Source organism: Sciurus vulgaris (genome assembly GCF_902686455.1).
Source record: "Sciurus vulgaris genome assembly, chromosome: 1".
Lineage (NCBI taxonomy): Eukaryota > Metazoa > Chordata > Mammalia > Rodentia > Sciuridae > Sciurus > Sciurus vulgaris.
Window position 1 is genome coordinate 80040324 of NC_136461.1, and position 27159 is coordinate 80067482.

General features: G+C 32.9%; 1 protein-coding gene across 6 annotated transcripts in view; it reads left to right on the forward strand.

The window, feature by feature from the left end:
- The window catches only part of RPAP2 (RNA polymerase II associated protein 2), a 100568-nt gene that overhangs the window by 4970 nt on the left and 68439 nt on the right, over nucleotides 1-27159 (forward strand). For 5 of the 6 annotated variants that reach the window (XR_013765360.1, XM_079148828.1, XM_079148829.1 and 2 more), the window contains exons 4-8: nucleotides 1035-1133; nucleotides 1326-1391; nucleotides 3267-3355; nucleotides 15448-15483; nucleotides 17368-18298. Coding sequence is in view for 5 of the 6 variants with exons in the window: in XM_079148828.1 (XP_079004954.1) it covers nucleotides 1035-1133; nucleotides 1326-1391; nucleotides 3267-3355; nucleotides 15448-15483; nucleotides 17368-18298 (1221 nt within the window). In the remaining variant the exon portion in view is untranslated. The remainder of the gene's footprint in view (nucleotides 1-1034; nucleotides 1134-1325; nucleotides 1392-3266; nucleotides 3356-15447; nucleotides 15484-17367; nucleotides 18299-27159) is intronic. The other variant, XM_079148830.1, reaches the window with a different exon arrangement.

Below are 27159 nucleotides of genomic sequence, written 5' to 3' on the forward strand. Positions count from 1 at the left end.
TAAAGTATAGGTCATTTATAACTTAAGATTGTAATCTGCATTAAATTTTTAAAATAGCTTTATTAAAATTTTTAATGGAAATTTTATATCCTCATAAACTATAGTGAAAACATTTTAAGTTCTGTTATAGAAGTAATTTTTAGTGTGATTCAGGGATCTTTCCAAAACAAGAATATGAACCTGACAGTATTTAAGTTACTATAGGTAACTACATCAAAATTTACACACATGATCATGCTAAACAAAGACAAACCAGAAATGCTTCATTTGAGACAAAAAACATCACTGTTAGACTGTCTCAATCCCTGTAAAAACAACTTGTTCAAAAAGATCACAAAAAGCCAGACATGTGTCTCAAGCCTGTAATCCCAGCTAAAATTTAGGATGTTGAGGCAGGATGATTGCAAAGCCAACCTGAGCAAATTAAAAAAAAAAAAAAAAAAAGGTGGGGGGTGCTGGGGATGTAGCTCAGTGGTAGAGCACTCCTGGTTTCAATCCCTAGTACTGAAAAAATTTTTTTCAAAGTTACAAAACAAGAATTAAAATTATTTAAGCATGAGTATGTCAAAGAAAATTTTTGGTATAAGCTTATTAACCATTTTTTTTTTCAAAAGCAGGAAGATTTGCACAAAAATTTGTTCAGGAGTCACATAGTTTACCTACCTTAAAAATAGATAAAATTACATATTTCTAGTACTTCATGTGGTTTACTTTTTTAATAGTACTTGCTTAAAAGGTACTTCGTTTAATTTTGGTATAGCACCACTTCTTCTTCCTACCTCAATTATTTTATCAACTATAATCTACAAAGATGCCTAATCTGCTGTGGTGGAAGTTTTTATTTTTAATAATAGCTAATATTTTTTGAGTGTTTACTATAAATACTTTTGAGTGCTTTTTATTTTCTCTAATTTCAGACTTTGAGACAGGTAATATTGTTAGTCCTATATTTTCAGATTAGATTTATGAGTAAAAATCAATAAATTATCTTTTCCATTAACCTGGAAGAAAATGCCCCTCTCATTTCATTATAGGGGAAGTTCATCACACCTGCTCACTATAGTGATGTCGTGGATGAGCGTTCTATTATCAAACTCTGTGGTTATCCTTTATGTCAGAAGAAGTTGGGAATTGTAAGTAACATTTTAAAAATTCTAGCTTCTGTCTGATTTTTAGCAAAATGTTCTGGAAAGAAAATGAAGTTAAACCTGAGGTCATGAACTAATGTCATGGGTTAGCTGAAAATATGTAGATAACTTTTACTTGTAAGAGAAGTTCATGTTAATTACTTAGATTCTTTGTAAGCTATACTTTCTTTTCTTTAGGTACCAAAACAGAAATATAAAATTTCTACCAAAACCAATAAAGTCTATGATATTACTGAAAGAAAGGTAAGTTCAAAGACTATTTTCAATGTGGTAGTTAATTCTTATTATGATTTAAGTAGAATTTAAAAATAACTTTAAAATCTTGCCTGTTAGAAAATAACCTTGTTAAAAGTTTGTAAATATTTCAGTCAAGGCACTAAAACAATTCCTTGCTTAAGCTTGACTTAAGACTTAAACATATATTGGCACAAATTATATACAGATTGTGTACAATAAAACTACATATTAGCACAAATTAAGTAAATCATGGATCAAAATAGAGAACCAGTAGACTCAGCACAAATGTAGACACTTGACATATGGCAGTGGGAGATTAGTGAAAAAAGAACAGCTCTTTCAAGAAATAGTACTGACAGTTATCTAGATTAAAAAATAAAGATAAAAATCAACCCCTATACACAAAGTGAGTAGAATAAAGACTTAAATGTGAAAGGTGTACATATGAAGACATTATGGGAGAATGTAAAGTGGGGATAGAATTTCTTAAGAAGATTGAAAAAATTACAGATCATAGAGGAAAATCAATTTTTTTACATTAAAAGTAATTTTTTTTCCATCAGAGGTTTCCAAAAAGTGAAAAGATAAGCCACAAATAAGAAGTTATATTTCCCACATATAACTGACCACAGATTCACATCCAGAATGTATAAGCTATAAGGAAAAGGAAAACTTTCGGACAATGAACTTAAATGGCTGTTGAACATATGAAAAGATGCTCGATTTTTTTAATAATTAGGGAAAGAGCAAATAGCACATTGAATTACATTTTTATAATCCCCAAAGTAGCAAAATTATAAAAATCTGATATTAGAAATCTTTGTTGCTTGTAGTAATAAAATTTGGTATTTATCTAGTAATGTTGACTTTTCAGCTAGACAAGCTCTCATCACTGAGTTACATCCCTACCAGCTTTGCACTTTATTACCAAGTCTTTCTATTCCTTTGTTCATACCTTAAAGAAATTTTTGCCCATAGGCACCAATATAATATATATGTATGAGATTGTTCATAATTGGAAAAATAAAATGTGGCAATACAATGGGATATTATTCAGCTTTAAAAAGGAAATAAAGTCTGACACATGCTATGATATGAATGAACCTCGAGAATGTTATGCTAAGTGAAATAAACCAGCACAAAAGGAAATATTATGATTCCTTTTGGGTACCTAGAGTAATGAAATTCACAGAGATAGGAAGCAGAATGGTGATCAATAAATGGAGAATTAGTATTTAATGCATATAAAGTTTGGTTTTGTAAGATGAAAAAACAGTGCTGGTGATGGTTGTACAACAATATGAACTGTACACTTAAAATGGATAAGATGGCAAATTTTATGTTGTATTTTACCACAGTTAATATTTATTATAAAAACATTAACATTGAACTGCTTATAAAAAATTAGAAACAATTGTCTATAAACAATGTTTAATATACTAACAATGGAATCTAAAATATAGCGAAGATGAATAAATTATAATTACATGAATAAGTGTTAAAAATATGATTTTGAACTGAAGATGAGAATATATAACAGTATGATACAGCATGATTCCACTTAAAGTGTTAAAAAGAGGCATAACTGAATGTTATATTTTATGGGGATACGTAGGTAGGTGGTAAAACTAGAGAAAACAAGGGAATGATTAACATCAAATTAGGATAGGTTTTACCTTTGGGGAATGTAGAGGGTAATGGAAAGGGGCCCATAGAAACCTTGAAAGGCACTCTACCTTATTTCTGACCTTAGATGGATATTAGAAGATTAATGGACTTTTGTTTTAGTCTTTGAATTATACATTTTTGTCTTATACTCTTGTGTATATAGGTTATATTTCATAATAAGGAGAATAACTAGTTTTAAAATGTCATTTTCAGTCTTTTTGCAGCAATTTTTGTTATAAAGCATCTAAGTTTTTTGAAGCACAAATTCCCAAAACTCCAATATGGGTTCGAGAAGAAGAGAGGTAATTTAAATCATTGTATATGCACATTTGTTCATATATTTATTAATTTCTGCATTTTGAGATAAGCTGAAAGTAGATCTGGTTTTCTCTAGAGTGTTAAGATTTTATATGCTTTAACTGTGAAATGGTTATATTTTGAGCATTGTTATTAAAATTTCAACTTAAAATCAGAAAATTTATACATGCAAATGTTATTTTTTTGCTATTTTAACTTTAATCACAAAATTAGAACTTTAACTGGCTTCTGCTGTGCCAGAAAGGTCTATGAATCCTGTTAATATAATAATTCTGAATTAAGAATATTATATTTCTTCAGAAGATACTAGGTTTTATTGTTAGGAAACTACGTACTAAGGTTAAAAATTTTTTACTAATTCATTTTTTTAAAATACCTTTCTAGTTGTTGATGGACCTTTATATATATATATATAAATATATATATATATATATATATATATGGTACTGAGAATCCAACCCAGTTCCTCACACATGCTATGCAAGCACTTTGTCACTAAACCACAATCCCAGCCCTACTAATTCATTTAATCTATGTCAAAATTAATATGCTATTTCATAAATTTAAAGAAAGCTCATTAAAGTCACTTATGCAAGGAAGTTTATGATCAATGCAAGAGTTTTACCTCTTGATAAATACTTAGACACTTGCAGTATTTTACTAGGTGATGAATATTGAGAGTGAAATGGCATTATATAACAAAGGTAACAAAGATTATTATGGTAATTAACCTGTTGTCTAGAAAGTCCAAACAAAAGCTTAATGGGATAAATAATATTCCAAATAACTCATATTTGGGAGAGAATATTGCAACAATAAAAGGAAGTATAATTTGTGATAAGATAGCAAAGATCTATGCTAAATAAGTATAGTAAGTATAATGAGGTGAAATTTACTGAAGAATTTTGTCCCTCCTCCAAAAGAAAAATCCTTAATGTCTCATCTTTCAAGTCTCAGCTGATGAAACTGATATGACACCACTCTAAATTCAACTAGCATCATTTGTAGTTATGACAGTACCCTTAATGGCAGACACCTTTTCCTGCCAGTCCAGTCCTCTGTGACTTAGAATATATAAAACATACCACCCTTTGATCTTAATTGAATTGAACATAATAAAGACTAAATTGTTCATCATTTCAGCACCACCCTTCAGCTTTTCTTGTTTAAAGGATAAAACATTGTGGTATTGTCCAAGGTAACTTGAAAAGTACTTTGTCCATCTCTTTTTCCCATTTTAATTATTTCTTTCACCAAAGATGCTCATTACCACCTCAACCCTACAACAGCAATATATTCCATTCCCCACTAAGACCTGTGTTTTCTTAAATTATCCTTAACTTTGTTTCCAAATGTACCTTTTCTACTTATTAAATTTAACCGCCCTCCCTGCCCCCCCCCATGCTAATCTTATTATTGCTTCAAGGCATTTACAAAACCACTATGTCTGTTTTTTTCAAACTTAGTTTTTGGTACTTCTCTAAGCTAATTTAAAAGGTTTTCCTCTAACCTTTTCCTAAAATTTTACCATTCCATGTTCAAAGTGGCTGTTTTTTCCCAAAACTTGAAATATTGTCACTTTATATTTGTGGTTCTAGAAATTCTACCTTATTCTTTCCCCACATCACTAGAAAGGAAAGATAAAAATGGCTTTTGTATCCCTAATCTGAACTAATGAACTTAATTCACATTCCAAAATGTTCAGTATGAGCTTTGTACCTGGCAGGCAACACATATAGGGATAAACCCACCTGAGAATTTAGCAGTAATGGACATGACAGAACAAATACATGATTGAAACAATCTTTTATTAACTTTAATGGGAACATATAATCTAAATTAGCAAGGTTTGGATGTTGCTTAATGAGAAACTAAATAAAAGTGAAAAAAACCTCACAGGAGTGACTTGTGATATTGAACACATTTGTTCACTTGAAATAAGGAGTATACATGTCACTGTTTTTCCTGTTTTAATTTCTTTCAATTTAATTTCTTATCCATGGTTTCACTTTCTATTCTTTCAGTTATCCATGTTCTACTACAGTCTGAAAACATTAAGTGGAAAATTCCAGAAATAAACAATTCATAAGTTTTAAATTATACACCATCCTAAGTAGCGGGTAAAAATCTCACACTTTTTTGTTTCCTTCTGCCCAGAACATGAATTATCTCTTTTCCAGAATATCCACACTATATACACTACTTGTCTCTTGGTCACTTGGTAGCTATATAGGATAAAACACAGTATGTTAAGATTTGATACTGTACGTGGTTTCATGCATCCGAGAGGGGGGGTGCCTGAAATAATTTCTCCATAGTTGGGGGGATTGTGTATTTATTGGGGGAAAACAGATAATATTAGGCAAGTAGTAAGAAGCCAGGCAGTGTTTGGTATATCCTCAGTCAAGTACAGTCAAGTACAGTCAAGTACTGGGGAGCCATCTAAGGTTTTTGACCAAAACTTAATCTCAGGTTAGTATACAAGATAAAGAAAATCATATTTGAAGATCTTAAAGAATCCTTAGATTTAATCCAAACTCTTCCATTAAACAAGCTCAGAAACATTAAGTGTATTTAAGAGTGATAGATTCTGAATGAGGCCAAGACTATATTCATTATATTCCACTTGATTAGAAGAATGAAAATCTTATACATTTTTCCCATTGTGTATAGGGTAACTATAACCCTTAATTATGTGTAGCCCTTGTCAGTTTTATAGCCATGCCAGTATTTTTCTATCTGGACGCATCAGCATTATCTTAATTTCTGAATTCTTTGGGAAAGAAATTATGCCAGTGTTATTTAATGAATCCACTAGAGGTCACTGTTTTTTCAGAGACTTTTTTTTTAATGTGTGCCAAGTATCAAAGTTCTAGAAGTTGGTATTTTAAAAAGCTTGTCTAACTATTGCACATGTAAGTTTTACAGAAAAGAGCTATTTTAAAGTCTTTTCACATACGGTAAGAATCAGTCTTTTGAAGGGAAAATATGACTTACTTTAAATGGTAGCACTTAGTATTTAATGCAGATATTTTTATCGACTTACAGTGAGTCATCATAATAAGAACTGCATCGTAGTAATTTAATAGTTTTAAGAGTAAAATTTTAAATCCACTTGAAGAATTAGATGTTATTGTGATGACTTGTAAACTTTTAGATCACTATAATAATTATATTTTATAGCATGTTGTAATATATGCATGTAAGTGAACAAAAGGTTTATGAAACACCTGTTATTTTCTACTCTTTTACTTTTGTAAAATGTTGTTAGCAGCTTATTTAATTGATTGGTCTTGATGTGTAGCTTTAAGAGCCCTGTTGTGTTATATCTAGCTCATGTTTTTAGTTTTTTAACTATAGGAAAGGAGCTTATCAGCACTAGACCTCAGTTTCCTCATTTGTAAAAGTAGAAAGTTGCATTTAGTCTCTTAGTTCCTTTTAATTCCAATGCTTTACAGTTCTAGGTCAGTTGTGTCTTTAGTTACTGCAGCTATAATTGATGGTTTCTAGATAAGGAAATGCCTAACCTGAAAAAATGAAGAAAATTAAAATTATCAGGATGAGAGAAACTTTATTACTACCTTGTGACAAAGTCTGATTTAAAAATTTAATGTAAAATTTACTAGCTTTAATAATTTGAACTCTTTACTATAAAGAGTGATAAGGGGTTGGATCAAAGTTTTTAAATTACAGGGGAAAAGGGGGATATTTAGAGTATGTCTGAACAATGTGAAGTTGTCCCCGTTAGGGACTCCTTGATTTTACATTTGGAAATCAAATTGACCCAATTTGATTTTTCTTACATTATCGTGAATGCTAGTTTAAGTTTATATATCTTAAAATATGAAAACCTAGTAGTGCCCCTTAAAATTTATAAGGTATTGACTTTATACCATAGTGAGTTCATTATCTGATGGATACAACTGTATGTGATTTAAGAATGGTTTAGACAAATTCATAAATTCTAGCACCACACTTTTTATCAAGACTTTGAAGTCAAAAGGGGCCTTGGAGGCTTTTTAGTCCTTCATTTTAAGGTATGAAAAAAATATCTGAAGTATATCTCTTAAGTCACAGAGAACAATAATGCATCTCACAAAATGTCTCCTAATTCCCTATTAGAGACAAAACATTGACCTAGAATGATTTGAGTCATAATGCAATATAACGAGACCCACATTGTGAGTTAGAAATATTTTTACCCACTTGGTGACCAGAAACAGACCACATATAGTTTTGATGCTCTAAGACAGTATGCTCATTTAGATAGGCATATGGTTGCATTTATAAATCCTCTTAGGTTAAATGTAGGTTCTAACAAGTCTTTTGAAGGAGGGAATTGTGAGCTAAAATCTACAACCTAAGAACAAAGGACAAATTTTGAAAAGCAAATTATAATTTTAAAGATAAAATTGGGGTAAACATTTAATGCTGACAGAGCTAAAGGCGCCATCATGTGGCCCAGAGTAGGGGATTTTCACACATCATTTCTTGGCAATAAACAGTACAATCTCAGAGGTGCGGAAGCCAAAAACCTCTGCAGAACAACTTTTATAACCTCTTCCTGAACAGCCAGCTACCTCTGTTGCTCAGTTTATAAAATAAAAGCTTTGTGAACAGATTTTAATGTGTCTAAAATATGATTGAAAAGTTCTACCACAGAGAATTGTAGCCTGCTGCTTCTCTTCGTTTATATGTAAGATGCATATTTGAATTATATATACATATATACGTGCACACACGTTACACATATGTACACAAAGCATAAATTAGTTTTACTTTACTAAAGTTTAATCATCTAATATATGTCTTAGTGAAAATAAGATGAAAATATTTATGAAGAAACATTTTGAAGGTATTCCTTTTTTAAAAAAAAAATTTCTTTTTAGTTGTAAATGGACAGCATGCCTTTATTTTATCTGTTTATTCTTACGTGGTGCTGAGGATCAAACCCAGTGCCTCACTTGTGGGAGGCAAGCCCTCTGCCACTGAATGTATTCTTTAACTAGGATGGTTATTTATTTTCGTTTTTCAAATCAGCTTCCAGAGCTGACTCCAGAGTAGAGTAAGCTGTGAAGAAGGGAATAGAAGATACTTAGCATAAAGAGAAAAAGCAATTTTAATAAACAAAAAATTTGAATGTTAACCCAAGAATAGAAAATGAAGCAGTGTAACTTTTTACCTCATTCTTTTTAAAATAGCACATAGCAAAAATGAACTAAGTTTTATAGTGAACCTTTCTTTCATCTCATACCTGAATAAATTCAAATCTAGTTTGTTATAATGCCAGGTATCATTCTTCATTTTATAGATTGGGAACCAGAGAGAGAGTATTAGAATATTTATGTCACACATAAAACAGTTAACATCTAGAAACAAGGTTGAGTGTAGTTCTCTTTATCTGAAGTCAGAAAATTTAAAGATCAGTATACTGAGTTCCTGTTAGAGGGATTAAACAAAGGAGGTATCCTGACAACTTTTGGGGGGTCTTTTTTCTGACATTGGTAGCAACATGGCAGTGGAAAGAACTTAGATTGAAATCAGGTCTAAGTCTGAATATAGATTTATTACTGTTAACTCTATGATCTTAAGGAAGTCAGGTAACCTCTCAAACCTTTTTCCTCATCTGTAAAAGTTGTAAGTAGTGTAACAATTATATAAAATAATGTTGTGAACCACCTAAGAGATAGTTGGAAAGATGAAAAAGTGCTGGAGATAGATGGTGGTAATAGTTGTAAATAATGTAAATGTAAATGCACTGAATTGTACACCTAAAAATATACTAAATGGTAAATCCAAAGTACGTATATTTTACTACCATTGTGTGTGTGTGCACACTGCAGATCGAACCCAGGGTCCGGCACATGCTCTACCACAGTTATACCCCTTATCCCTTTAACACACACACACACACACACAAAACTCCACTTAGTGTCTAGTAGGTATTAACTATATAACTGTATGTTAAAATTTCTCTTGCCTTTAGAGATTGAATTTTAGTTCTCAAAAAATATCAAGTGGAAGAAAGGGGATTGCTTGAGTCTAGGATTTCAAGGCCATTCTGGTCAACATAGTAAGATCCTGTCTTCTAAAAAATTCAAGTTATATAGCTAGGGATTTCTTATAAAATTATTTTAAATTGTATTACTGATTTATAACAATGATTACATTGTAATTACCCCTTGATTCACTTGGACTTCATTCTTATTTGGAACTCTCCTGCCTTCAAGATCTTGAAGTAAGAGCTTCCCGTCTCTGACCACAACCTTTATCTCCTCTATAGCTATCAGTCTGCTTTGTAACCTCATTTTGACCTCCTGTCTCCCCGGCTCTATTCTGGGTTGACAAATCCTTTTATATTTGTTTCTTGAGTTCTACAATTAGCAGATACAATGTTGTCCTCTCAGATAATCCCAGATTCTCCTTTCTTCTGCTATGTCCACTTCCCAAGCTGCCATCATCCTTTTTTTCAGTACTTAGTTTGCTAAATGTTATTGGGGAGAGTTCTCAGCTAAAACCTCTAATACTTCAAATAAGTTATTTTATTTAATGATGTTCTCACAGCATCCTTGGGGAAATATGTTACACATTTTATGGGTGGCAGAACTGAGACTCAGAGGTGTAGTGACTCACTCAAGTAGTCATGGCTGATATGATGTAGATTTGGGTTAAACCCTGATCTTCTTGGCACCAAAGGCTGTACTTCTGCTTTCTTTTGGCCCTGTTTGCAACTGTGTGCTCAAATTTTTTCCCTTTGTTTCTTTTTGATTATCTGGTGCATTCAGATGTTTTCTGTTCTCCATAAACCTTTAACCCAACCTGTAGTAGATAATTTGACATACTACTTTCCAGAAGCAATTGAAGGCATCCAACAGAATGTCTTTCAGCATTGTTTTCCTTCACATGCATTCTCACTTCTCTGTATCCTTATTGCTAATACAATACCCTCCTTTTTGTTACTGATTCCATTCTCTCTCCAAGATCTTGCTTTATGATTTATTTCTATTTTTCCTCATTTAAGATCTCCTTTCATATTGATTCCCACCCCCCACTTCAGAAAAGAAAAGAAACTGAAAAATATCCAGTCCTATATCAGTTGGTGATCTTAGCAAGAGCCATTTCAGGGTAGTAATGAGAACAGACTGTAGGAGACAGAGGGTTGATTACTAGATAAGAGACACGGAATTGAAAATGATGAGTATAAACTTCCCTAAAGAAAGCTTGTAATGAATAGGGTAGTGGCATGGAATGACTCTAATAGCATCATGTTATATACATATATAAATGTACCAAAGGAAATATCTCCTTTATAGAAAAAAAGAAAAGGGCTAGTGGACTGTTTGATTGAAGGATAGGGTTGGGTTTTGTTTGTTTTTTAAGAGATAGGGTAGATGTAAGCATAATTATGTTTCGAAAAAGAAAAAAAATAGTATGTGGATAATATCCCTGAGTGAGAGTTCTAGGATTGTCTGTATCTATCTATATAAGCAAAATTTATATGATTCCTCTCAGAAACTTTATTGATTGGCTCAACAGGAAGTTTTTCCTTCATCTCTAATTTCCTGTAGCAATTCATGTATCTCATACTCTCTTGAATTATATAATCAAAGTGTTATTTTTCTTGATTGTTACAAAAGTTTATTTAATAAAAAGTTTAAAATGAAAATGTACATGATCCAATTTTTAACATAGAAAAACAGACCCTTTAGAGAAGGAATATGGAGTTCTCTGAACAGTAGTTATTTATATTCAGTCCAAAGTTTCTTATATGATGATAGTATTTCCTTGTATTACCACCATTCCAGTATTGTTGTCTTACCTACAAGTTGCTGTCTTCACACATTCATCTATCACAAAACGTAAAGGGATCAAATATCCAGAGTATTCCTTGGACATGTCTACCACTGTTTTATTCCAATGATGTTATTTTCTATAAATTTTTTCAGCTTGAGAGGCTAAACTTTGTGGTCAACAGTGTAATTATTATGAGTTTTATTGTGTGGGTTTGATTCCTGGCATCATCATTTACTGTGTAACTTGGGACAAATCACATTCATTTTTAATACTTGGTTTCCTTATCTCTTACGTGGGGATGACAGTAGTAGCTGCTTCGTTATTATGAGGATTAATATTTGGAAAGCTCTTAGAACATGTATTTCTCTCCTACTAAATCATAAGATCCTTAAGAATAGGAACCTATTTCTATTAGCATGCCCAGCATAGTTCATACTTACAGTTCAGAATTTGATTTTGGAAGGAATTTGTCAAATGGTGAATACTCTGTGCATGGTAACTTGTGTCTATAATCCCAGCAATTTGGGAGGCTAAGGCAGGAGACTCAGAAGTTGGAGGCCAGCCTGGGCAACAAAATGAGACCCTCATCTCAAAAAAATCTCTATGTGTAAGTTAGCCATAAGGTGTGAGAATCCCATTAAATACTGTATCTATGTGTATTTTTTTTTCTTTCTTTTTTGATACCAGGGATTGTTAACCCCGGAGCACTTAACCACTGAGTCACATCCCCAGCCCTATTTTCATTTTTTATTTTAAGACAAGGTCTTGCTAAGGGCCTGGCTAAATTGCTGAGGCTGGCTTTGAACTTGAGATCCTCCTGCCTCAGTCTCCCAAGCCGCTGGGATTATAGGCATGTGCCACTGTTCCTGGCTTCTACACATATTTTCTTCCCTACAGTAGTACTCAGACTCCCTATAGGACTAAATGTTAGACAACTGCATGGTGCTGAACCTTAATAATTGCAGTGAGAATGGCTATAGTGATGTAAGATAGGAAGAGTAAGAGAACTGGAAATAGAGTTGGGAAGTAGTCAACAGATAGTAAAACACTCTGTTGTGAATATTAACATAATATTTAGGCCCCAAAAGCCCTTAGTAGAAGTTATAAATATCCCTGAAGTAGTCAAGGCTAGTCACTGTCCAAGCAATGTAATTTTTTTTTTTTTTTTTTTTTTTTTTTTTTTTGCGGTGCTGGGGATGGAACCCAGGGCCTTGTACTTACAAGGCAAGCACTCTACCAACTGAGCTATATCCCCAGCCCTCAACTCTGATATTTTTGACTGTCAGCCTTGAAATGTCATAATTCAAGAGTTCTGATCCCATCTATTTGTTTAACTTGACTTTCTAAATGAAAGTTTTGTTATATCACCACCTTTAATGAACCTCTGTTTTGAGTCTTTCAATCCGTTTTGTGTTCAGAATATTAGCTTCTCTGCAGTGTGCATCTAAGCCCTTATGTTTCTTTCTTTATTTTATTTTTATTGTAAACAAATGGATTATAGTTTGTTTCTCTGTACATGAAGTAGAGCCATACCATTTGTGTAATCATACATTTACATAGGGTAGTGGTGTTTTGATTCATTCTGTTATTTTTTCCTCCCCCCCACCACCCTGTTTGTTTCTTTTTTTTTTAATCTGTTGTGCAGTCTTTAGAAGATACCTTGGGGTGATGGAGATGTAGCCCGGTGGTAGAAAACTTACCTACCATGCATAAGGCCCTGGCTTTAACTCCTAGAAGAAAGCATAGGGTCAATACTCCAACATTTAGGCATAGCAATGACTTTCTTAGTAGAACCCTTAATGCTCAGGAAATAATGCCAAGAATTATTAAATGGAACTGCATCAAATTAAAAAGCTTCTGCACAGCAAAGGAAACAAGAACGTGAAGAGAAAACACAGAGTGGGAGAAAATCTTTGCTAGCTACTCTTCTATCAGAGGATTAACATCTAGAATATATAAAGAACTCAAAAAATTTAACACCAAAACCACAAATAACCCAGTTAATAAATGGACAAATGAACTAAACAAACACTTTTCAGAAGAAATGCAAATGGCCAGCAAATATATGAAAAAATGTTTAGCATCATTAGGAGTTAGGGAAAGGTGAATCAAAACTACATTGAGATTTCAGTTAGAATGGCAGCCATCAAGAACACAAATGAGAAAACATTTGGCCTTTGGTTTTTTGTAATTGGCTTATTTCCCTTAGCATGATATTCTCCAGCTCCATCCATTTACCTGCAAATGCCATAATTTCATTCTTCTTTAAGACTGAGTAATATTCCATTGTGTATATATACCATATTTTCTTGATCCATTCATGTGTTGAAGGGCTTCTAGGTTGGTTTCATAGTTTACCTATTGTGAATTGAGCTCCTAAACATTGATGTGGCTGTATCACTGTAGTATGCTGATTTTAAGTCCTTTGCGGGGCAGCTAGGGAAGAATGGAGGAACTTTGATTTGGGCAGAAGGGAGGGAGGGGAGGGGTAAAGGGTGGGATGGGAAGGATGGAGGAATGAGACAGACATTATTATATTAGGTACACGTATGATTGCACAAACGGTGTGACTGCAATATGTACAGCCAGAGAAATAAGAAGTTGTGCTCCATTTCTGTGTGATGAGTTGAAATGGCATTCTACTGTCATGTATAACTAATTAGAACAAATTTTTTAAAATTTAAAAATTAAAAAATACAAGGGGGGCTGCAATTGTAGCTCAGTGGTAGAGTGCTTGCCTACCTTGTGTAAGGCATTGGGTTCACCGTCAGTACCACATAAAAGTAAAGTAATTTTTAAAAAAAAGGTATTTAAAAAAATTTTTTTAAAAAGAAATGCTGGAGAGAATGTAAAGAAAAAGGAACACTTTTATGCTATTGGGATTGTAAATTAGTACAGCCACTGTGGAAATCAGTATGGAGGCTTCTCAGAAGACTAGTAATGGAACACCATATGACCCAGCTATACCACTTCTTGGTATTTATCCTAAAGAATTAAAGCCAGCATACTATAGAGATACATGCATACCCATGTTTATAGCAGAACAGTTGACAATAGCCAACCTGTCCATCAAAGAATGAATAAAGAAAATACGGCATATGTACACAATGGAATTTTATTCAGCCATAAAGAAAAATAAAATTGTCATTTGCAGTAAATGGCTGGAACTCAAGACCATTAAGCAAAATAAGCCAAACTCAAAAGATCAAGGGTTGTATGTTTTCTCGCATATGTGAAAACTAAAGAAGAAAAAGGAAAAGATGCAGGGTTGGGCCTCCTGAAAATCAAAAGGAGATCAATAGAATAAAGGAAAGAGACCAGAGGAGTAAGGAGGGAAAAGAAAGGGAAAATTTTGGGGAATGATATTAACCAAATTGTATCGTGTGCATGTACGAGTATGTAACAACAAATCCCACCATTATGTACAACTAGAAAAAAAAAGAAGGCTGTTTTTCTGAGTCTCTTCAGGAGTATTTTATAGATATTTCCTTTTCTCATGAATTTGCTGTGTTTGCTTCTCGTTAGCCTTATAAGAGCTTTTTTTCTCCCTTTTTAATACCTATAATGGCCAAATATGATTTCTGGTGTTGCATAGCCATTTTTTTTTCCTGAAAGTTAAATTAAATTACTTGATCTATATAGTTCATACAGTGTAACTGCATCTTGGAAATTAAAGCAATGTTTTAATGACTATAGAAGGGATATACAGAATTATGAACATAGTCCTCTGCCCTCAAGGAGCTTGTAGCCTAGTTAAATCAGAATTAAGCATATGAAAAGTAAAACATAGATAATAGTTCTGGTAGTAGGCCATAAAGAAGTATATGATATGTTAATTATACAGATAGTGACAACTCTGGAATTTACAGAATAGAGAGATTTGCTTTTGTCCAGGTTAGTAAAAGAAATTTGAACTTAGTACTGAAAACAAATGTTGGATAAAAGACTAACTCAGCTTTCTTTCTTTCTTTCTTTCTTTTTTTTTTTTTTTTGTTTGTTTGTTTATTTGTTTTTGTTTTTTTGGGTTTTTTGTTTTTGTTTTTTGAGGTACTGGGGATTGAACTCAGGGCCTTGTGCATGTGAGATAAGCACTTGAACAACTGAGCTATATCCCCAGCCTAACTCAGATTTCTTGTTGAAGAGTTTCATAGTACTTTGTTCTTTTTTCTTAAATAAATGAACTCTTCTAATTGTATTTTTTACCTAATGCGCTTAAAATAAACTCTTGAAAGTGTTTGACTTGTCAGTTGCCTTCAATTTTTTATTTTTGTGTTTTTGTCAGGCATCCTGTTTTTCAGCTGCTGAAGGAAGGACAAAGGTATGGTTAAATCAGTATCACTTACATTCTCTATAGTGATCATGTTAATAGAAACGTTAGGAGTGAACCAGGTGATATGAGCTCTTGGACTTCCTGTGCTGATACATTTTAAGTATCGTATTCTAGCTCACACAAAAAAATATTTGACATGTTCAGCTTTTTTATTTAGTGATGATAAGATGATGAGTTTGATCTCTGATTTATTGTACAGCTGAGGAGGTCTAATTGAACCTGTTGAAATATGATACAAACACAGCCTGTATCTCAGATACTGAGTTTGTCAGCTGGATTGTACTAATTACATTCATTGAAAGAATTTTATGATTTATAGGATCAAAGCATTTATGTATCAGTTTTTAATTATTTGAAAGCATTAGTATAACTTTCGGGCTGTGATTTTTTTTTTTTCCCCTTAAACCCTCATAGTATTGCTTGTCCAACCATGAACATCTCTCAAAACATTTTCTGTAACTCTCAGAATAAAGGTTCCTGGTTTTAGTCACAACCTTAGTCACATAGTATTGAGCACAAGTAAGATATTTATTGGTATATATCTTTATAGCTTCAAACTAGTATAGAAAAAATTTAATTGCCTTAAAATTCCATGAAAAAGTATGAAATAATATGACAGTTGAACTGCTTTTTTTTTATCTTTATTTCTTTATTTTTATGTGATGCCTAGGATAGAACACAGTACCTTGCACATGAGAGGCAAGTACTCTACCACTCAACTACAGCCCCAGCCCGTTTTTTTTTTTTTTTTTTTTTTTTTAATTATACTTTTTTCTTATCCAGGAGATAATTTCCTTGTTATATAGATTAAATTTTAACAAAAAATTACATCTAATGTGGGAAAAATTGCCATTTTTTCCCATCCATAATCTTGCTTTCAACTTTCAACTTTTTTCTTTTACACTTCCCCAAGGTTTTTTTTTTTTTTTTTTTTTTTTTTTAATATTTTTATAGTTGTCGATGGACCTTTATTTTATTTATTTTATTTATTTATATGTGGTGCTGAGAATTGAACACAGTGCCCACTCATGCAAAGCAAGCGCTCTGCCACTGAGCTACAGCTCCAGCCCCCAGGTGTGTTTCTTAACCCAGAAACTTTCTCATCTGAATGTTTTTAAAGTTCTAATATGTGTTTGCTTGAGAACAACTGTTTATCTATCCTTGTTTGTCTCAAGCTGGATTAGCAAAGCTACTCTTTGCCTTTACTCTTCCATATTTCTTTATCTTATACAAATCTAATCTGAAAATTGGAAATCTTAGCAACAGGGAAAATGATTCTTTTATTGTTAGCATTCCATTGTAACTCTGGATTTTCAAATTTTATCTTTCCAAATTTTATCTTCTATTGAAAAATGTTGATTTTTTTTCAAGTTTACAGTCTGTTATGATTTTATTTTTTTTATTCTGTGGAATGTTCTGTTATATGATGATCAACCAGAATTGGAAAGCATTTACTCATCTCTTTTTATCAGAGTTCACAAAGTTCCTGTAATTATATTTTTTGAGTGCCTAGTAATGAAATTTTCAAGAGAAAAACCTATTTTTTAAAAGCTACTGAAATAGTCACAAAAACAGCAAGTAAAAATCAAAATAATTCAGTAGAACAGACTTATTAAAAAATTTTTTTTTTCATTTTCCTGGACTCCTTTGACAACTCAAAAATTAGAGGAACAAGCAAAAGGAAGAAAGGTGGAAGGAGAGCTATATCAAATACATATTAGATATAATAAATGTAGCTTTCTTCTAAAATGTATATATTGGAGTCTATAAACAAGGTTATGCCTAAGAAATAAAAATTGCTACCTTGAAAGTTACAAAGTAAAAGTATCATGGAACTTTCCCATTATAATTATTTTATCTTTCCTTTTACAGTGGCCATTCAGGAGAGGAAGTACAGTTATGCAGTAAAGCCATTAAAACATCAGATATTGATAATCCTGGTCATTTTGAAGAGCAATATGAATGTAGTTCTTCTAGCACTTGTAGTGATTGTACCAGTGATAATGAGCAAGACTTTATTTCCTCCATTCTACCAGGAAACAAACCAAATGCAATGGGTACAAGGCCACAGTTGCACCAAAAAAGCATAATGAAAAAGAAAGTTGGTCAAAAAGCTAACTCCAAACACAGAGACAAAGAACAGACAGTAGTAGACATCACTGAGCAGTTAGGCAATTGTAGATTAGATTGTCAGGAGAAAGCTGTTGCTTGTGAACTTCCTTTACAGAAAGTAAACCCTCAGATTTCTTCATATAGTCCTTTGCATGAAAGATTAAAAACTTCAGGAAATTTTGAGAATAAATACATGTCAGAAATAACTTTTGTAGGCATAAGTAAAAAAAGTGCTGATCATTTCAAGACCAAATTTGCCAAATCAAACCAAATTTCTAAGCCAGCCTGTAATTCCATGCAGTTGTGTCCTGAAGTTGCAAAGATGAACTTACTTAAAATTCTAAGAGAGACTTTGATTGAATGGAAGACAGAAGAAACTTTGAAGTTTTTATATGGCCAGAACTATGCTTCTGTGTGTCTGAAATCCTGTCCAGCCTCTCTGGTTAATGAAGAACTTGATGAAGATGACATAAACTCTCCCCCAGATAGTCATTCCCCTGTCTTGGTGGAATCTCAGAATAGCCTGGGTGAATCTTTACCTTTCAGAGGCTCAGATGCAGCCATTAAACCACTGCCAAGTTATGAGAACTTGAAAAAAGAAACTGAAACATTAAATCTAAGGATCAGGGAGTTTTATAGAGGACGATATGTTTTGAATGAAGAAACCACCAAATCACAAGACTTGGAAGAGGTATGTCTCAATGATGAGTATCATAATGATGAGTCTCATAATGATCAGTTTTTCCAGGCTGCTAACATTTGGAAAAGTCATCATAACAAATCTTGGAGCAGAAAGAAGAATATTAAAGAGTTCTTGTTAAATTTTCAAAAAGTATTGATTATGGGTTTTTTTTTTTTTTTTTTTTGGCAATACTAGGAATTAAACCTAGGGCCTTACATATGTCAGACAAGGGTTTTACTACCGAACTACATCCCCAGCCCACTAAAAGTTTCTTTGAGATTGTCTTTTTGGTTTAAAATGCCGTCTCCACTATTGGCATTATAGTGTTACAAATGAGTTGAAGTTTTCTCTTAGTAAATTTTCATAAATTGTGTAGTATTTCTCTCTAATGTAAAATTAGCCTAGAAAGGTGAAACATTAAACCAGGTTTCTTCAAACTGGTAGAGCATGCCTAGCATGCATGAGGCTGTGAGTTCAACTCCTAGCACCACAGAAACAACAAAAGCCCAGTTCTTCATTTGATAAGTAAACTCTCTGAAGAAGCTTTTTTCTTTGTTGGTTTGTATTGTTGGAGATTTCTCCATGTGGTGTTTTTGTTTTATTTACATTGGGATTGTATGCAATAGCATAAACTTAACTTGTTGAATAATAAAGTATTTGGATAATATTTGGCCAGCATGCCATTTAAAATGTTATAGATGAAAATAATATAATAAAGAGACTTTTTGGGAAAAATGGATATGGAAAATGGGAGGAGTTCCTTCAGACAGACCTAGATTTGAATATCTGCTGTGTCATTTACTAGCTTTAGGAAAAGTTAGTTTCTTGAGTCTGTTTGCTCATCTGTAAATAGGACTATTAATTGCTTCCCTTACTCAGTTGTTTTAAAAGTAACGTATGTAAAGCATTTATCACAGTGTGTGACATGTAGTTGGTACGTAGTAGATAGATATATGTAGAGACTGAATATATCTGCCAAGGTTTAGGAAGGACCTTTTAGTATTTCTGTTACCCATATTTGGTTGATAGGTCTTGTTTGAGAAATGAAGTCATTTGTCATGAAGAAGAATGGGTATGTTTTTACCACAAAACTTCGTTACCGAAGATTTCTCAGCAAATATAGCTCTAAGTTTAAAAAATACTTTGGATATTTGGAAAGGGGGTAGAAGTGAGAATGTAGCAAAAATTTAAAAATTTCTTTGTGTGTTTCTCCTAGTCTAGCACCATACTTAAAATCACATCAACTATATTATTGGATAGCATTGAAAACTTTTATTAAACTGAGAGAAACATTGGTCTCTCTTACATTGTGTATCATGTTTTATCATTTTTGTGCTAGTAAGCCTTAAAAAGAAAAACCTGATACCCGAAATGTACAAGTTTTCCTCTGTTGCATAACATTTTAAAGCTTTCATTGACCTATAATGCAAACAGTAAATGGTATAACTTATTGAATATTTAATCATGTGAACACACCCACACAGTCACTACTCAGACCAAATTCATTGTAAGTAAACTATTTACTCCATTTATGTCTGCTCCAAATCTTACCTCTTTATAAAATTATTGGCTGCTATTATAGCACAGATTTACCAATTTTTGAACAGTATACTCTTGGGTATCCCACTTGTTTTATGCAATATTATCATTGTGATCCATTTGTATTGTTGCATGTAGCTGTAGTTTATTCTTTTCATTGCTGTGTAGTATTCTCTTATATAAATACAGTTTTCCCTCCATTCCCCAGTGGATGCCAGAAATGAAATTCTGTATTATGTTTTTTCCTAAACACACATACTTATGATAAAGTCTGATTGGGGGATGTGGCTCAGTGGTAGAGGACTTGCCTAGCATATGAGGCCTTGGCTTCGATCCCCAGCACCACAAAAACAAACAGAAAGTCTAATTGTACATGAAGAGATTGGCAACAATGACAATAAAATAGAACATTTATAATAATTATGTAATTATAATAATATAAAAGTTATAAAAAGTTACAAACCATAAATGCTATTTATGTTCTTATAAAAATTATGTTATAATAAAAGTTATTTGAATGTAGTCTCTCTCAAAATATCTTGTACTGTACTCACCTTTCTTATGATGATGAGAAATGATACAGTGCCCATATGATGAGATGAAGTGAACTAGTGCTAGACTACATTTGGCCTTCTGACAATATGTTAAGAGAATCACCTGTTTTGGGTGATCCTGGATCATCAGGTCATAGTGATGTCAGTGGTTAGGGATCTTTGATACTTGAAAGTATCTTTTGCTGAAACCTTTTGGAAGAACGTTAAAATCCCAAGTTGTCTCTTCAACTCATTGAAGTGTGGCTGCAGAGGTTGCAATCCTTCAGCAATCACAAAGGTGACTTTAATGCTGTGTTCCATCCAAGGATCATAATCCCTAATTTTGTCCTTTAATGTTTGTGCAATTTGAAACACTTGAGCAAATTTTAGTAATGACCATATTGCTGATTCTACTTCCATTTCCTCATCTTCCTTTTGTTCTTTAGATGATTCAACAAGTTCTTCCTCATTTGTTAGTACTTTTTTGTAGCTTTCATTGTTTCCATTTTTTCACTAAACATGTTGAAAAATCCTTCTCCACCAACTTGCCTTTACCATATGAATGATTTTCCTAAATTCATCAATCCTTGAAGGGCCTTTAAAATCATTTACAGCTTCAGTCTGTCATTTCCTCCAGCAGGCATTTATAATTTCTGGCTTTTACTCATTTATTATAGCTTTGATGAATGTTATTAAGTCAGCAATAGCAAATGATTTCCAGGACTATAATATGTCCAGATTAAGGTCTGCATCAATTGATGATCAAATACCAGGTCAACTGCCAGGGTGTATCTGGCCTTAGGAAATCAAATAATGCCCTAGTGAAGGACCTGAAACCATGAGGTTTTATCTCCAGGTAAAAACACAACCACACAACCGTAACATTTCCATTTTCAGGGCAAACAAATTCAAATGGGCAGGCGCATTGTCTTTTATTTATAGGATTTTAAATTCCAACCTGTTCTCTTCTAAGCCTTTTTTTTTTTTCTTAGATGTAGTGTCAGTTGAAACCATCCCACAAACAAGATGTCCACCACCCACACTTTCTGATTGTGCTACGAGAAGAAGGGCAGATAACTTTTGCTTTCTTTTTGAGAGCAGATGGGTTCTTGGCTCTGTACATTAAAGTTGGCTTTATTATATGCCCTACAGCATTGCCACATAGTGCCAAAGTAATCTGTCCTTCAGTGTTTTATGCACTGGTGCCACCTGTGCACTTTTAGGAAGGTAGGCATCTTTTTTCAGAAAAGTACTGTTTTGTAACAATTTAAAACTTGCTTTTAATGACATTCTTTCTTCCTAACTCTGCTGAAAATGTGGCAGCAGGTTTCTTCTTTGGCAGATGCACCTTCTCCAGTAACTTTTATATTGGTCATTCCAAACCTATCCCTGAATCTGTCTTGCCATCCCTTATTTACAGTAAATGGCTTGGTGTCACTCGTTTTAGGAGATGCTTGCTAAAGTACTCGTATAGGCTCCATGCTTTATAGCACAATAAGTTGCTCTCAGAACACATTTTCTGTTTCTTGGTTCTGTTTCTCGTTCTAATCACAAGCCTTTTCCATCTTAACTAAGCAGTTACATGCACTGTGGCTATAACTTGTGCAGTTTGTGGCATGACAGCAAAAGTAGTGTGAATTTCATTTTTCTTCATAATTTTGCAAATAAGATTTGTTCTTATTATAGATCTTAACAATTTTAGCACACAATTTTTTTTTCTTAAGTTCAGAACTTTCACCTTTTCACTTAAGTACTTTACAGCTTCTCTTTGTCTTAAATTGATTTGCTCCATTACTACTCTTGCACTTTGGGACCATTATTAAGTAAAATAAGGGTTACTTGATTACAAGATCTGCAGTACCACTACAGTCTACCTCATAATCAAGCGACTACTAAGTGACAAACAGGCTAGGGTAGCATATGTAATCTGGATATGCCAGAAAGAGGGATGATTCACATCCTGTGCTGGATAGAGCAAAATCATACTACTTAGAACAGTGCACAGTTTAAAACTTAACCATTTCTTTATTTCTGAAAATTTCCACTTAATATTTTTTAAGTAGCTCCAATATTTATTTATTTTATTCACTCATTCATCATTCATTCATTTAAACCCAGTGTCTCACACATGCTAGGCAAGTGCTCTACCACTGAGCCGCAACCCCAGCCCCCATTTAATATTTTTATACCATGACTGACCACAGGTAATGGGCATCATGGAAAGTGAGATCCTGGATAAGGGGGACTACCACATTTTTTTTTTTTTTTTAATGTCAGTGGACATTTAGACTGTTTCCAGTTTAGGGCTATTATAAAATGTGCTGTAATGAACTTTCTTATATGTCTGGCTTCTAATTTGCATGCAGTTCTGAAGGATATGTGTCTAGTATTGGAATTGCTAAGTCACAGAATATGCATATATGCAATTATATTAAATAATGCCAGTTTTTCAAAATGGTTGTACAGGTTTATATTATCAGTGTCTGAGGGTTCCTTTACTTTCTTCTTTACTGGCATTTGCTATTGTTAGTTTTAGCCATTCTGGTACTATTGCTTGATGTTATAGTACATTTGTCTGATTAATGAGTAGAGCACTTCCATGTTCATTGCTTTAAACAGTTGCTTATTGACCATTTGGAGAGTCTTATGAAGTACCTGTTGAAGTCTTTTTTTCCATTTACCTATTAAAATATCTGGGTTTTTAAAAACTGATTTGTAGAAATTCTTTATATGTCCAGGATTCAAGCTCTTTTTCAGTTATATGTACTATAGATGTCTTTCACTCTGAGACTTACCCTTTCTGTCTCTTGACTCCAGTGTTTTAATCATTCCCTTTAGTAACATTTTTATGAAATATTTGCTTAGTCCACATTGTTTCGCCTTCTAGATGCTTTATTGTTTTCATATGTAGAACTGTCCTTCATCTGGAAGTGAGTTTGTTTTCTTGAGAAGTATGGGTTGGATGTCATTCCTTTCCCAAATGGATATCCAGTTTATCCATAGTGTGTATTAAAATGAGTTTCCTTTTCCCCACTGCTCTACAGCTATGGTGTGAACCTTGTCAAAATAAAATGTTTATAAATGTGTGGGTTAATTGGTCTATTTCTGTACCTCTGAGCTAAAACTATGCTGATTATGGTAGCTTTATAGTAAGTTTTAATATATGATAGATCCCTCCATCTAAAGATTGCCCTGACTGTTCTCTTTTTTTTTTGCCTTATAAATTTTAAAATCAGTTTATCACATTACAGATTGGGAGGGGAACTGCTGGGACTTTTATTGGGGTCACATCTAATTTGTATGTAAATCAGTTTGGAGAGAATTGACGTCTTTACAGTATAGTCTTCAACTTGTGAACAAGTATGACTTTCCTTTTGTTAAAATCTGCTTTAACATTGTTTAGTAATCATGGTTTTTACATAGAGATCTTAAACATGTTTTGTTTCACTTATTCCTAAGTATCTGCTTCCTATATGATATTGTAAATGATATCATTAAAATTTTTTTTCCTAAATAGCTTTTATGTAGAAAATCAATTTTCATGTATTGACCCTGTGTTAGACTACTTAAATTATGAGTTATGATAACTTATGATAATTAGTACTAATAATTTATCTTTTGGGCTGGGGTGTAACTCAGTAGTACAGTGCTTGCATACCATACATGAGGGGGTTCAGTCACCAGCATTTTTCCCCCCTCCATACCAATCCTTATTCCCAGTGTTTCTTTTTTTTTGCCTTATTCCACTGGTTTAGACATCCAGGACATTGGGTTTCTTTGTCTCATTCTGTCTCAGAGCAATGCTTTAAATATTTTACCACTAAGTATTTTTATTTAAACTTACTTATGGATTCCCCTTCAACTGTTTATTGATATTTCCTTCTGTTTCTAGTTCACTAATAATTATTATCATGAGTGGATATCGAATCTTACTAGGTATTTTTCATGTGCTTTTTAAGATGGTCATTTGAGAGATTTTTCTCATAATTGCATTTATTTTTACTATTAAATCCACCTTACATCCTTATAATAAAATCAACTTGATTGAGCTCTGATAACCTTTTTTATATAATATAGAATTTGGTCTCCTAATATTGGCTTCCATATTTTTGCATATATCTTTACACTGAGTGAGATTGGTCAGTGAATCAGTCATGGTGTCATAAAACAGAGGGTCAAATTAAGTAATTTGAGGATTAATAGAGACTGTTTAAAAAAAAAAAAAAATGTGGTCTACTTTGGCAACCCTCACCGTTCCTGAATCTGAAGGGAAAAAGCCAGACTTGATCTCCAGGTGTTGGATCAAGGAAGTTATATATATAGTGGACCTAGAGGGAAGAGGAGTCAGGTCATTTCCCTCATGTGATTCTCCTCTGTCATTCAGTTTCTTGTTCTCCATTTGCAAAGCCCAAATAAAAGCCAGAGAACCAGGAAACCCATTAATGGCAGCTCACAGTTCACCCTTCTGAAAATGGAAGGGTTAAAAAGAAAAGGTGAAAAATGAATCAGAATTAAGATACCTGATAGAACCTATAATTTTCCTTTTTTATAATATCAAGGTTTGGTTATAATCATTTAGTAAAAAGTTGGAAAATATTCCTTTTCTGAAAGAATTTGAGTAAAATTGATGTTATTTCCTTAAATCTTTAGAGTATTACACATTTAACTGTTTTGTTATGGTTTTTTAAAAACTTTCTTTATGAAAATTTTCTGAAACACAAATAATACAATGTGGTATTATACTAAGTGTGATCCATAGTACCATCAGCATCACCTAGGAGCTTGTTACCAAATAAGAATCTGCTTTTTAACAAGCTTCCCAGAGGATATATATGTGTATTAACATTTGAGAAGCACTATTGTTTTTTGTGTTTTAATCTGTTCATTCTCTCAGTTGGTAACAGTCGAATTAAAATTTCACTGTAATTATGGGTTATTTCTCCTTTTAATTTCTATTTTAATTCTTTGCCTTTATTACTTTTTTTAAGTATATATTTATTTTTAGTTGTAGTGGACACAATACCTTTATTTTATTTAATTTGTGTGGTGCTGAGGATCAAACCCAGGGCCCCACTTATGCTAGGCGTGGATGCTACTGCTGAGCCACAGCCCCAGCCCTGCCTTTAATACTTTGAGACTGTTGTTGGGTGTAGACATAAGATTGTGTGTCTTTGAGGTTAGTTGAACCTCTTGTTATTATGGAATAACCTTTCTCTCTATTGCTTTTTTTTCCCATACACTTAGCTTTGTTAACCTTCCTGTGTTAGTGTTTTCAAGGATTGTGTCCAGACCAATAATCTTTGCCATTTAGTCATTTGCATTTAATGTCATAATTGATATATTTGAGTTATATACCACGTGTCCTGGGTTTCTCCTCTCCTACACTCCCACTTCTTTCTTTCTTTTTAAGAATTTAACCTTCAATTTTTATTTGTTTTTAATGTGGTGCTGAGAATCCAACCCAGTGCCTCACCCATTCTAGGCAAGTGCTCTACCACTGAGCTCCTCTCTCTTGCTTTCTTTTGGGTTGTTTGTCATGATTTATTCTATTAGTCTGTATTATCTTGTTTTTATATACTCTTTTACTAATGATTAAATAGATACCCTAAAGGTTAAAACCTGAATCCTTGTCTTATTAAAGATAATATAAATTAATATGTTCATCGCTTCTTGGACATTTAATACCTTAGAATATTTAACTCCATTTATCACCTATTGCTACTATTGCTTATTATTTTCTCTCTACATTTTAAATTATTAATTTATTAATAGTATAACAGTTAACACATTTAACAATTATTTGTAGCTCATACTCAGTTGGATTTACCCAATTTAATTACTTTAGTGATTTTTCATTCCTTCCTACTTCACTATTTATCCATCTATGAACAGTTGCCCTGTGCCTAAAAAAGAATTCTTTATTTCTTAACTCCTTTTTTTTTTTTTGCACTACTGGGGATCGAACTCAGGGCCTTGTGCTTGCAAGGCAAGCACTCTACCAGCTGAGCTATCTCCCCAGCCCAATTCTTTATTTCTTTTAGCCTCAGTTTGTTAATGAATTTTCTCATTTTTGTTTATCAGAAAATTCTTTATTTTACTTGACCATTTGAAAGATATTTTTCTAAGTATTGAGTTCTAGATTAGCAGTTACTTTCTTTCATCCCATTAAAAATATCATTCTCTTTTCCTTTGACTTCTTTTCTCTTATTGCAGCTACTTTGAAAACTAATTATTTTTACCTCTAACTACTTTTAAGATTTTTTTTTTGGTCTTTGTTTATTATCAGTTATACAATACTTAGTTGTGATTATATTCCTTTGTGTATTTTTTCTTCTTTTGGCTGTTGTAAATTTGAATCTGTGACTTGATTTGTTTTCACCACTTCTGAAATGTTCTATTATTATCTCTTAAGACACTGCTTCTACCTTGTTCTCCTTCTCTTCTGTACTTAGTACTAATTACAGATATATTAGTCTTTTTCAAGGACTGGGAGTGTAACTCTGGGTGCAAGCCCCAGCACCAAATAAAACAACAAATACACACACACACACACAGACATTAGTCCTTTTCACTGTATCTTCCGTGTCTTTATTTTTTTAATGCTTTGCACTGCAGAGGGTGTCAGCTTCGTTCTGGGTATTTTCCTGGATGTATTCTCTCATCAGTCATTTCTACTATGCTATTAAACCTATCCATTTGACTTCTTACTTTTAAGTGTATTTTTCAGTTCTGTAATTTTCATTTGGCTCTTTTATATAGTTTCTAGTTCCCTGCCAAACTTTTCAACATTGTCATTGT